The 12540-nt window shown below is 43.6% G+C and overlaps 1 protein-coding gene across 2 annotated transcripts in view; it reads left to right on the top strand.

The window, feature by feature from the left end:
* Nucleotides 1–344: 344 nt before the first annotated feature.
* PRKAG2 (protein kinase AMP-activated non-catalytic subunit gamma 2) overlaps nt 345–12540 on the top strand; it is a 214294-nt gene continuing 202098 nt past the window's right edge. Inside the window, exon 1 of one of the 2 annotated variants that reach the window (XM_059839248.1) lies at nt 345–1517. In XM_059839248.1, the coding sequence (XP_059695231.1) occupies nt 1416–1517 (102 nt within the window). In that variant the 5' untranslated portion in view covers nt 345–1415. The remainder of the gene's footprint in view (nt 1518–12540) is intronic. The other variant, XM_059839266.1, reaches the window with a different exon arrangement.

Raw genomic sequence — 12540 nt, 5'->3', positions numbered from 1 at the left:
GGGAAGAAGAGGCACTTCTGAAACAAACCCTCATATTTTGATGCAGCATGTATGCTTGTTTAAACCACCTGCTCTCCTAAAGAAAAGACACCTCTCTGTCCTTGCTGTCCCAGACTCTCAGCCCCGGTGGCAGCAGGGGTGGCACTGCCGTGGGGCTGCTCTGGGGCAGCAGCGCAGCCACAGGTGAAGGGATGCTGGAAACTTTTCCTTCTCTGGGACCCGGTGACGCCAAATCCATTCGCCCGCGGGGGCTGAGCCGCTTCTTTCGCTCGGCTGAATCTGCGAGCGCGCTGAAGGATTTTTGGAGGGAGGGAGCGGAAAAATCTACATTCAGGAGTGGACTGCGGCCCTCCTGGGCTTGGCACACGTTCCCTGTCAGCCCGGCAGAGGCAGGGCAGCCTGGGGTTTTGCCCAGAGGGAATGAAGCCTGGCGGGGCCCCCTCCTTGCCCAGCGCCATCCCGGGCTGGGCTGCGGGGAGCGCGGCTGGGAAGCGCTGCCTCGGGGGAAAGAAATACCCCTGGCTTAGGGCACGGCCAGGAGAAACCCTGCGGGGAGGGAGGCGAGAAAACAGCCTGGGAGGTCGGGAGGGAGAGGAACCGCGCCGCCTTTGGGCGTTTTTGGCAAGGTGAAACGCAACCTTTTCGCCCACCTCCGTGCTCCGGCAGCCCGGGGAATGCAGGCACAGCTCCAGCTGCTCTCCCCCCCCCGAGGGGCCGGCGGGGCGGCTCGGGGCGAGCGGCAGCCGGGGGAAGCGGCCGGACTGCGGGAAAGTTGCGTGGTGCTCGTTTCGCAGCTCCTGGGGACCCTGCCGGGGCTCTCGGAGCGCCCGGGCACCTCCTCCCACCCTCCTGCCCCCCTTCCTTCCCTCCCTCCCCGGTCGGGCTCCCCGCGGGACTCCCCAGTCTGCCAGAAGCGTCGCCCGAGCACTTCCCCTTTTCGGGTTTTGTGGCCTTTGGGTGTTTGGGGGATTGTTTTTTTATTTATTTTTTTTTTCTCTCTCTCTCTGTCGGTGAGAGTGCGGCCGAGCTGGGCGAGGGGAAGGAAACTTTCTCCCCCCCTCCCCCAGGATGCTCCGGATATTTTTGAAAGGGCGGAAGAGTGAGAAAGGGAGCAGCGTCTGTAAGGGCATCTCATGCTTTTGCGAAGGTCCCCCCTGACACCTCGCTGCTGGGATTAAAGACCGGAGCTGGAGAAACTCCTCCCCTTCCCTCGGCTTCTTTCTCCCCCCCTCCTCTTGCTTCCCCCCACCCCCCCAAATTTCCTAAGGCTATTAGGAAGGGGGGGAAAAAAAGACAGAAAAGAAAAAAGAAAACAAGAAGCCTGGAATAACTGCGGCCCGTGGGACAGTGGGGAGAGGTGGAAGAGGAGCCTCCCTCTCCAGATCCATCGCTCAGCGCCACGCTTGGGTGAAGGCATGGGAAGCACTGCCATGGACAAGAAGAAAGATGCCTCCAGCAGCAGCAGCAGCAGGAAAAGCTCCAGCCACAAGAAACTCATGCTGCGAGTGCACATCCCCGTAAGTGGCTCTTCGCTCTTCCTCCCGTTCGGCAGCTGGCGTGGTTTAGGCATGTTTTTCTCTGACATGGAGCGCAGCGAAAGGCAGGGAGAGGTGTTTCCTGCCGAGCTCTGCAGTTTGGGGCGTGCTGGGCTGGGGGTGCACCCTGCAACAGGCGAGTCCTCCTCACCTGCGGTGGGCTGAAGAGTGGGGTCTTGGCCCCCCGTGCAGTGCTGGGAGCCCAGGATGCAGTGTCCGTGGCACGGAGGTGTATCCCCCTATCCCAGTTTCAGAAGTGACTCTTCCTCCCTGCTGAACAAGTGCCCTGGGCTGTGGGTTTGGCTCAGTTTGTCTCACACGGTTCCCTCAGACTCGCAGCACGGTATGGCTGAAGGTCTGCTCACCCCCAAACGCTGGTCTCAACTTTCCCAGTTTTGGCTCCGGGAACTGTCCCTGCCTGTGGCTGAACCAGCGTTTAATCTGGTTCTTCCCTCTCGAGGCTAATCCACTTCTGAATTTCCCAGGGCTAGGGAACCCAGAGCTCGCTCAGATTTGGATCCAAGTAGTCTGGTCACTGCTAAAAGAGCAGGGCAGTTGGATTCACAGTGGAGCAAACTAGTGAGCCGTGCAGCCCGTTCACCAGCTCTGTTCTATATATTCCACTATATAGTAACATGTAAGAGATTCTAGATACAGATACAGAATAACCACAGATCAAAAGTTTCTCTTTCTAGTGAGTACTAAAAGGCTGACTGGCTCTGTCTTCAGAATTACATGCCTTTCAAAACTTAAATTACTGGTTTTTTACTATTAGGATGTTCTTGTGATCCATGTAGCTATTAGTTTTCTATTCTCAGTGCTGATGTACTTTTGGTTTCAGTGCTTCTGGCAAGAAATGGCAAAGTCCTTGTATCTTTGTGCCCTCTGTTGTTTTATTGCTTATTGGTGTTTGGTTTTTGTTGTTGTTGTTGTTTTGTTTTGTTTATTAGTTTGTTTTAAATCTCATTATGTAAAAGTGGGAAAAAGTTCTACCCATATCTCTGCCAGGCCACCAAGGAGCAAAAAGATATTTGTGGTTCTAAGATTTTCCTTTGTTTTAGGAAAGAATAAGAAGTCAAAGCAAATTTATTAGGTGTCTCGAGTGTGTGGAATAAAATGGAGGAAAAGTACATGACTCTTCTGCAGATTTTATTTTTCTCTGGGGAGGAATGCAAGCCCAAGAGCCCAAGCCAAACTTCTGGAGCTCAGAGAGCATTCAGTACTAGAAGAAAAGGGTCTGTTTCTGCTAACAGAAATGGGTGTTGCCTATGTATTTGTGACAGAAGATTTTAGGCAATAAACTTTACCATGTTGCCAGTAGTACTTCACAATAGGGATGTAAAATACCAGCAAATAAAATGTACCACACCAAAGCACCACTCCCCCTGTGCTCATTATTCCTTCCCACCCTGCCTGCAATTTTGTCTCTGCCATCTCTTTCCACTGCCCCCCCACCTCTGACTCAGTCTGGCCAGAAACTCTTGTGCAGTTGGATCCCCACTGCTGCTCTCAGGAGCTGCTTTTTCTGCCTGCTGAGGAGCCATAGGTAGTTTTGAATTTTCCTGTGGTTGTTGCAGGATTTTACAGCATCCACCTGGTATTTTTGAAATACCTGCTGATCAGCAGGTATCTCTGACCACACCAGAACTTAGAACAATTTCCCTCCTTTTATGGTGTGAAGCTAACATGAAAAAAAGTACTTAAGGAGTTCATTAGCACTAAATCATTATTGACAGAGGAATGCTAATGCTTTTTTCCTAATTTCCTCCCTAATCCATAGACAACCTTTCTTCATGAGTTTTAACTTAATTCTGTCTTGGATGCAACATTTTTAGTAGTGGGTCATAATTTTTCATGCTCATCATCTCTTGGCTTTTTGGTATGCAGTTTGTCACCTGGGTAATGGTAGGGACTCAGATACACAAGCTTGCAAATGCCTGATGTTGCACTGAAGTCAACAGATATTTTGTTGTTCACTCAGTTGTAATGAGATAACACCTTCCATCCTTCCTCTCCATCCTCAAAATATGACCCTTCTCTTCCATTCTGCATCATTCTAACATTCCTCAAATGGACTACTGAGCCCATGGTTGTACTCATATTTTTAGTGGCTTTCTGTGATCTGGCAGAGTTTGAACATGGCTGTGCTATAAGAAAGAACATTTTTCACATTCTCCCTACTTGACAGAGGAATCTGCATTTGAAAAGATCTGTTTAGTCTGTTTTTTTTCTCTTTCATAACGTTTTCTTGGCTGTTGTTTTGAAGCATCATTCCTATTATTTCAGTGGCGCCTGTCAGTGTAGCTGTAGTTGTCAAGGGAGCTTTCACCAGACTGCAATTTTTATTTTGTTCATCCTCTTCTTTGTGTTTCTGTGAGATCATGTTTATTGCTGAGACACGTAATTCATGCTCATTTGGATCTTCAAATTAGGAACAAGAGAAGAGCTAACAAGGTCTGAGTAGGAGGGAAGAGAGGAGTCCATTCTGAAAGAGAAAGCAGTGGGACAGAGAGGTACTGTTGTGATGCAGGCTGACCTAAAACATATTTATTGGTCATGCAGAAATGCTGATTGAAAAAATAATATATATTGTGGGGAAAAAAGGGGGAAGGATGCAAAATATACTATAATTAGGTTAGAGGATTCTAGAATTATAGGGATTCCTTAAAAGAAAGTTGTATGCATTTCTTCCCTCTCCCACATAGTTTTATTGTTTTGGGTTTGTCTGTGACAGTGGGGAAAAAACAGATCAATTGAAGAAAGCAGGTTTGTGGCTTGCAACACTCCAGGGCACTTCTCAGGTACACCTTTCTCAAGGAAGGACAAGACATGATACAAAAAATCTGGAAACTCTCTATTTTCACCTTCTTTCTGTGCTCAGTCTCTCTCAGCACAGGTGAGTGGTGCCCTACCTGTGGTGGATCACTAAATTCCTGCAGGCTGGCTTTCCTCACTGCTCTCAGCTTGTGTTCAGTAGCCAAGAATAAAGTAGGGGCCACTGTATTCTGTAGCCTGGCAGGGGAGTGTTTGCTGAATGGCTGGGATAATGGAACATCTTGTTTGGTTGTTGTTTTCTTTGTAGATACACAACTGACTTAAACCAGTAATTTAGATGGACCAGAATATAATTGCAGGAGCCTTTGTAAAGGTCATATCAACCTCTGTCTGTCCCAGCAGCACACTCAGAAGTCTTGAAATTAGAGATGCCTAAATGGAAATTTCTGGTCCAAATATCTTTGAAAGCTGCTATAGATTTAAATAGAAACCTTTGCTCTCAAGATGCATCATAGCTGTAATATGAAGACATTAGCATTATAAAATTCCTTTTTATGCCATTTAGAAGTTAATGCTTGCACATTGCTTTGAACATTTTTAAAACTCTATTCTGAGATGGGATGCAATTGTCTGCTGAGTAGGAGCTCACAGCAGTGAGATCAGAATGTTCTTTTGTCATCTTGCAAAATCGATCTGTTCTAATGTTAATGTTACCATTGTAGGCCCCTGGTGCTGAAAAAAAAATTCTGCTCTTGTTTACTTTTAATTTCATCTGGGATGGTTCTGTCAGTGCTAGCAAAGTTATGTTGTATTTACAAGAGCACAACTGAGGGCAGAACCTCTCTCAAGAGCTTCACTATGCCAGGTGCCAAGCACCTGCTGCTCCCAGCAGGTGGGAATTGCAGGAGCTTGGCACTTCTTGAATTTTTCCCAAATACATCACAAGGTGACCTTTTATTCAAAAGAACAAAGTAGTTTTTTTCACAATAAGCACAAAAATAACATCTGTGAATGAATATCAAAACACCTTTCAGTTCAGTGAGGTGGCTCTTGTCTCTGGCACTTCAGCCCTGACAGCAGAGTTTGATGCACTAGAAGGATGTGCTTGGAGATCAGCGTTCTTTATTTTCCATGCCACACAAAGAAACATCTCTGCACAGTTTCTCCCTTTTCTTTGTCAACCTCTGTGATTTGAAGACACTCCTCAATGTCAAAATTTATTGCTGCTTCCAGGCTTGGTGTTATGGGGGGATGCCAGGCTGAGCATCACATGGGTTAAATATTTCTAACCCAATAGATGACAGTGATGTTCTGACAGCTACTTTTGGCTCAGGCTCCACCCCTCCATCTTGCTTTCCACACTTGCAAAGTCATTAGTGGCTGCATGCCTAATAAATCACTGTGAAATGATTTTGTTCTGTCACAGCTTTTGCAGGGTGCTTCTTGTCTCCCAGTAATTACAGGGTGGGCTGATAAGAACAGCACTTCAGTCTAGGAGTCGCTTTAGGAAGCTGCAGATGGGGAATCATCTAGTGAATTCTTTCAAAGGTGAAAAGAAATCAGCTTCCAGTGTGATCTAAGAATGAAAGAAAAGTTTGTTTTCTTGGGAAGAGAAGGTGAAGGGAGAGAGAGACAGAGGAGAGAGAAACGTTTCCCTAAAATTAAATCACAACTGTTCTCCCTCTTGCTCTCCCAGGGCAGACTCTGAGTTGTCCTGAGCCTCTGTGGCCTTGAAGTTTAAATTTGGATTCCTCCCTCAAGAGCTGATATATTAAGACAGGAAAGGGCAAGAAGTATTTGCTCAGGAGTGTTGAGATGGTACTTTGAATTATCTGAAGGATAAAAGAAAGGATTCATGTTTACAATCATAATAGCTGCTGCTGCAATTAAGGAAGCATTAGTCTTTTTGGTTCTAAAGCATAACAGAAACAGACCATCAGTATGTAGAAGCATGCTGTGTCTTACAAAATATTACTTTTCCTGGTTTGAGATTCTGCTCCTAAAGGGTCTCACCCAACCTCCTTTATTTATACCCGTGAGGACTGTGGGCCCAGAGGAATATGAATTTCCTTGGAGAAATAAGTAATGAATGTGGAAGGACCTCACAGAAATGTGGATGGTGAGACTTTTGGGCTCAGGGAAGTTTACACTGTGCTTGTATTGGGAATTAGTGGAACAGAAGAAAAGTCATGCTCCAGAGGGATCAGGAGTGAAGTGAGGGGTAGTGGTCTTCACCTAGGAGGATCCAGCTCCTGTTCACAGACCCACAAGGTTCAGCTTAACCTCAACCTCACCACATTAAATTCGAGGGAGCTACTCAGATGTGACTGAAACCAGAATTTAACCCTCATTTTGGACAGTCATGGAAGTAGGTTGTTGTGCCCAGGTGCTGACTTGGCAGAACTAATGGGAGGAGAAAGGAGGCAAAACTGAGTCAGCATTTGTTGCCCAAATTCTGGACATTTATGTTGAGTGAAGTAACACATGCAATTCTCATCTCTTTGAAGAAAAGATGAATTTCTGTTAAAAGGCATCCCATGCACAGGGAATAATGAAAGAGCAGAGTTGGTTACAGGAGAAATGAAGCATCAACAGCAGACAAGGAATGTCACAATGTGGTCTATTTTATCCTAGACTGATCACTGGGCAGTGGGAATTGGCTCCAGGGTCTGATCTGGTTGCAGGGGGCTGCTGTCTCAGTTTTGTACTGTTGTTTGAGCTGTAGACATGCTGGAGAAAGTGTTACAGTCTCACAAACAGGGAGACCTGTGGCTAAAAGGCTAAAGGCTGAAAGGAAAAGATTTCAATCTTGAATGGAGTGTGGTTTTTCTCCTGAGGAAAACTTATGTACACACATAAATACACGATGCCAATAATAAATATAAAATAATATTTTTGGTGTGGTGATGCAGTGCTGTACTGCTACTGAGCTATTTCTTATACCAGCAGTGAGCTAAAACACCAATGTATGTTAGATATGCAGAATGATTTTTGTGTTTATTCTTTATGTAGCTGTAGAAACTGAAGTATAATGCTTCAGTTTAGTGTTTGCTTCTAGAATACTGTCTCTGTCAAGTTGCTTACATATGAAACCTTTAAAGCATGAAAGCATTATTTACACAGTAGAGAACTGAAACATAACACCATACTCCAGCTTTTGACATTGAGGATTCATAGAATGGTTTATAACATCCTTCAAATTTTCATAAAATTTAGCTTGACAATAAATTACATTATGTAGGCGTGACCCAGTGGGATGCAGAGCAAATGCATTGCAGTGTGAGTTTCATGGTTGTCATTTATTTCCCACACCGTGACTCCTCAGACCTTATGGTCATTATTGCAAAGGGTGCCTGTGACCTTCTGCTCCAAAAACAGAACCTATGTCATAAGCTGAAGACTTAATCTATTTTTGTGACCAGGGTGAGGGAGCTATATGCCTTTTTTTAAGCTGCTGGAGAACATGCTCACACATCTGGGGATTCATTAGGAGGAAGTGTGTGCATTATAAGCATTGTCTGCCATGTTATGAAGCCTTTATCATCATTTATGTACAACAGCCATTCTGCAATTTTCAGTCAACTTTTCATGTCAGGAATGCTGCTGGAACAATGAAAATAAGAAAATACTCTGCTTCTGCAAGCTGAAGAAAGCAAACCTCTCTGAGTGTCTGGAGTGCTTCCTGACAACATGACAAAACACAGGACTTTGCTGCTCTGTTGTGGACTTACCAGGGGTCTTTTATGAATGACTGAAGTTTGGGTCTGGTTTGTGGAAGCTACATGTATGTTGATTCCTTCAGAAGAGGTTGGAAAAGTGGTTTTTGTGGAATTGGAGAAATCAGTACTTGGTGAGCTAGATTAGGGGTAAAATCTGAGTCCAAGCATGAAGAAACTTTTTGGTGAAGACAAGCTCTCCATAGATATGGGATAGTTTTAGGAATGTAGTGGACTGAACAGGTGCCTATCATAAGCATTGCCTGTTGCCTGTCTAGTGGAAGAAATGGGTTGTTACCTGCTTGTCACTTATTTTGAAGGGACTCTACAAGGAAATCTGAAAAGAGGAGTTGTGTAGACATTGCTCAAGTGTGTCACAATGATTCTATTAAGGCTACCTAGCCCTAATCCTTGACGAATTTCCTCTGATACAGGACTGTTCTATGCCTTTAAATAGGTGTGCATTTAATGTGTTTGCTAGGCTTGTGCTGCCTTGCTTTTGGCCATGTAGCCTTTAAAAGGTGTAAATGCAAACAAGTGTTTTTACAGAGTGATGGAATTGTTGAAGTTGGAAGAGAGAGATCTGGAGGTTGTCTAGTCCAGGTGTTATTGCTGACCCAGTGGTCAACTGGAGCAGGTTGCTCAGGACTGTGCCCCATCAGATTTTGAATTTCCCCAAGGATGGAAACTCCCCAGTTTCACTGCTCTGACAGAACACATTTGAGCAAGTGAAAGTTCCTGGAAATAGTCAATTGTTCATCCACTCCACAGGCACATGGAATTGAACTCCACAGTTGGTTGGATCTTGTTCCAAAAGCATAGAGCCAGTCTGAGGAGTGAAATTGAATTTGGCTAGAAGGAGTGTAGAGACTTCTGGGAAAAGGATTCTCTGAGATGATATCAAAATTGGAGGCACAATAGTCTCAACAAGACTTGACAAAGGAAGGAAGAGTAAGGAAGAGGTAAAAAAAGGTGCTTAGTCAGTGCTACCATGGTGTGTATGAGCTTGACAGCTTCTCAGTAGATCATTGCATCTTCTGGAATGTGGTTTTCATCATGTGCTGTCATTCCTTTTGCATAAATTCATTAGAGGGGGATTTGCTGTTACTGTGTATTAATCATGTGTTGGAAGTGTGATCTAAAGCAAGAAGCATGAGGAAAGACAGTTCAAGGATAAATCCTCAGCAATCTGAGTCTCTATCTGCTGTATGGCCTGAGGGCAGAGGAGGTGTAAGCTGTGCATTGATGAATGGTTGAGGGTTGAGGTCCACAAAGAATGAACTTTTAAAGTGTCAGTGTGCCACACTGAAACACCAAAACAGCTTGTGGGATTTTCTTTCCCTCCATGACTGAATGCTTTTAGATGTCTGTACATATGTTAGTAAAGACAAACTCTCTGAAGAATTTAAAGCCTTGACAAATTGTATTGGCTGAAGGAGGTGTGAAGAAACAACTTCATCCCTGTGGTGCTGATATTCAAGGAGATGGCTGGAGTTAAAGCAACTTTTCCCATGTTATATAGGAATGTGACTGTTGGACTCCTGAAGTTTTCAGACCCAGTTCCCTTACCTTAACCATAAGCCAAATCTTCTTTCTCTGGTATTTGTTCCACAAGGATCCATGTACAAGCTCAACCTAAGTCAGATCCATGTATAACATTAACCTAAGGCAGCAGTCATGGGAAGTAGTTTTCCTTTTGCTTTTTGAAAATATGTGTGAAGTGAAAGGATTCCAGTCTAATGTCTACAGACAGTCATGCCAGGTCTTAAAATAACACTATTAGGACTCTTGGCAGCCTGATCAGGAAGACCAAGGATTGAGGATATTAGATAAATTAGGGGAGACAATTTTAATTTCCAGCATCAAAAGTGTACCAATGAGTGTGCCTAATTATCACATCCTCCATGTGGTTTGTGTGGTTGTTGAAAGCTGTGCAATGTTGCTCATTTATTTTCTGTATAGGTGGTGGCACATCAGTTGTAAAATTCTTGAATCAAGGCATCTACAGTATTTTCCCATGTAGTCATCTACATTGTCAAGAAAATGGAGTTTGGGTACATATAAAACAGCTCTTTACAAGCCATGTTCAACCTACAGCAGTCTCCAAGGAGTTTGCAGGTGTTCTGTCTCCTTTTCTGAATTCCACTGGCTTATCCTTCCAGTTGCTGGAGCTGAGCATTCTCTAATGCTGCTGCCAGCTAGAGCAGGAAAGAGAATTACCAGCATGGTCTCAACACCATTCTTTGATAGTTCTTCCATTAGTCCTAGGTCAACTCTACATTTTTATGGGAAAATGGGGAAATTCTGCCATTTGAAAAGCTGAGCCAACATTATTCATAAACATAAAATTTGGAGCCTGAAAAGAATGGGAAGTAGAAGATGTTATTCAGCTGTTCCCTTTGCTCTTTATTTAGTGTCTCAATATTCAAGGTAAATACTTATTTAAGAAACTTCTTTTAGTTGGATGATGATTAATTATACATTTTCTTTATATTTTTATGTGTTTTAGAATGACTCTACATGCATTAAGCTCTGCAGAGGCAGGAAAGTACATGCCAGCATTTTTCTTTATAAAGTAAATCCAGTAATTCAAAAAGTGCAATTTCTTGAATTCCTTTTTTCCTGTGTTGCACTAAGAGCTCTGGCTCTTTTCACTGCTGCAGATCTGTGGACATGTCATCAATTGCCATGTAAAAGTTGCTGTTAATGCAACTCTTCTGATTTTCAGCTGTAAAACACTGGAGTCAGTAAAAGAGGAAGTGTCTTGCTTAACCATGCACAGGATTGGGCTCATCTCCATGACTTAGTCAGACAAAACTGTTCTTCACCCAGTATTCCTCAGTTGTCCTGGTGGACCTCAAGCATTCACCAAGGCAAGGGAAGCTGCTGTTTCCCAGCTGGATTTCCCAACAGACTGTGTGCTGAACAAAGCCTTACAATGCATTCCTAGGTAGCCAATCTGTTTTATTGTCATGGTCAGATAAAATGAGTGGTAACTTGGTCATCCTCAGTAACTCACTCACTTTGATGCCCATCTGTCTGTAGTCTCAGAACCAAAAATCTGCAAACAGATGACTCTAGTTTACTTAAAATGCCATTCACAGGATTAAACCTTGAGAAAAGCATATGGATGCTAAGAAGGCTAGTAGCTCAAAGAAATGTGACTTTTAAAGGAATTTAGTCATCTTAGGTTCTTCTACAGTATTTGAAAATCCTGCCAGTCCATTTGCATCAGGATATCCTTAATTACATTTGAAAATTAAGCTTTACATCTTTCAAACTTTCAAGATGCCATTCTTCCCTCTTTGCTATTTATACCTGCATTACAAACAAGCCACTTTCCTACTTTTCCACTTCCAGTAACATTCTCTTGTGACTGATAGCTAAAATGGAAAAAACAAACAAACAAACAAAAATACAACAACAAAAACAAAACACTAAAAAAACCCCAAACAAATCAGAAATTGGCTTTTAGTTCAATGGAACAGAGATTGAAAGTAATACTAGGAAGTAATTTGGGAAGAGATAAATAGCAGCTGCTCTCCTGATGATAAAGACTGAAACTAATACTGATGCTTGGTGCATTGCAATCTGTTGTGACACATAATAAAGTCAGTGTTTGTCTTATGTTTGACTGAGAGGACCAAGTATTACATGTGATAAACACTTCAGAAAGAAATTTCTTTCTAATGTAACTTGAGAAAAGGCTGTGATAATTTAAAATTGTCAGAAGATTTTTTGTTTATATATTTTTACCTGGGTAAAATTCAAAGGTTTTGTGAGCTACTCTAGGCATTTAATGTGTTCAGACTCTCTGTGGGTAATTATTTCAAATTTGCTTTCAAATATAAATGTTTAAAAATTAAAAAATATATTTCACTGCCATAATCCACATAAACCTTTTTGTCAGCATGTTTATGAAGCAGATTTGGGTTGGAGTAACCAAGGAAGAGGCACACATGTAAAGGCAAAGGATGTAAGATCAATGGCATTGATCACTATATGCACTTTAATGGGTGAGAGTTGGGACACACAGGCTGAAATCTGGGGACATGTGTCTGGGGGTCCATCACCTTCTCTTGGAGGAATGGTAAAATCAAAGTTCTTGACTTGAGCAACAAAGTGAGAGAAGGTATTAATTAATGCACTCTATGTATTTCTGAAAGCTCATTTTCAGAGGGCAGTAGGTTCCTTTGTTTGTATTTCATGGTCTTGAATGTTCTATGTATCTGACTAGGTTAATCTAAAAAACAGATAAGGACACCAGTCCTTCCTGACTGTGTGGAGTTCAACAGGAGAACGTTCTGGATTCTGCCCCTTGGATGGGGCAGCCCTGGATGTACAGGATGAGAGGCTGGAAGGCAGTGCCACAGAAAGGGACCTGGGGCTCCTGGTCAATGGCAAGCTGAATATGATCAGCAGTGCCCTGGAGCCAGGAGGGCCAACAGAGTCATGGGGGGCATCAGACCCAGCATTGCCAGCTGGGCAGGGAGGGATTGTCCCCCTCTGCTCTG

This window comes from Haemorhous mexicanus, chromosome 1 (assembly GCF_027477595.1).
Source record: "Haemorhous mexicanus isolate bHaeMex1 chromosome 1, bHaeMex1.pri, whole genome shotgun sequence".
Classification (NCBI taxonomy): Eukaryota; Metazoa; Chordata; class Aves; order Passeriformes; family Fringillidae; genus Haemorhous; species Haemorhous mexicanus.
This window is presented reverse-complemented; position numbering and strand designations above follow the sequence as displayed.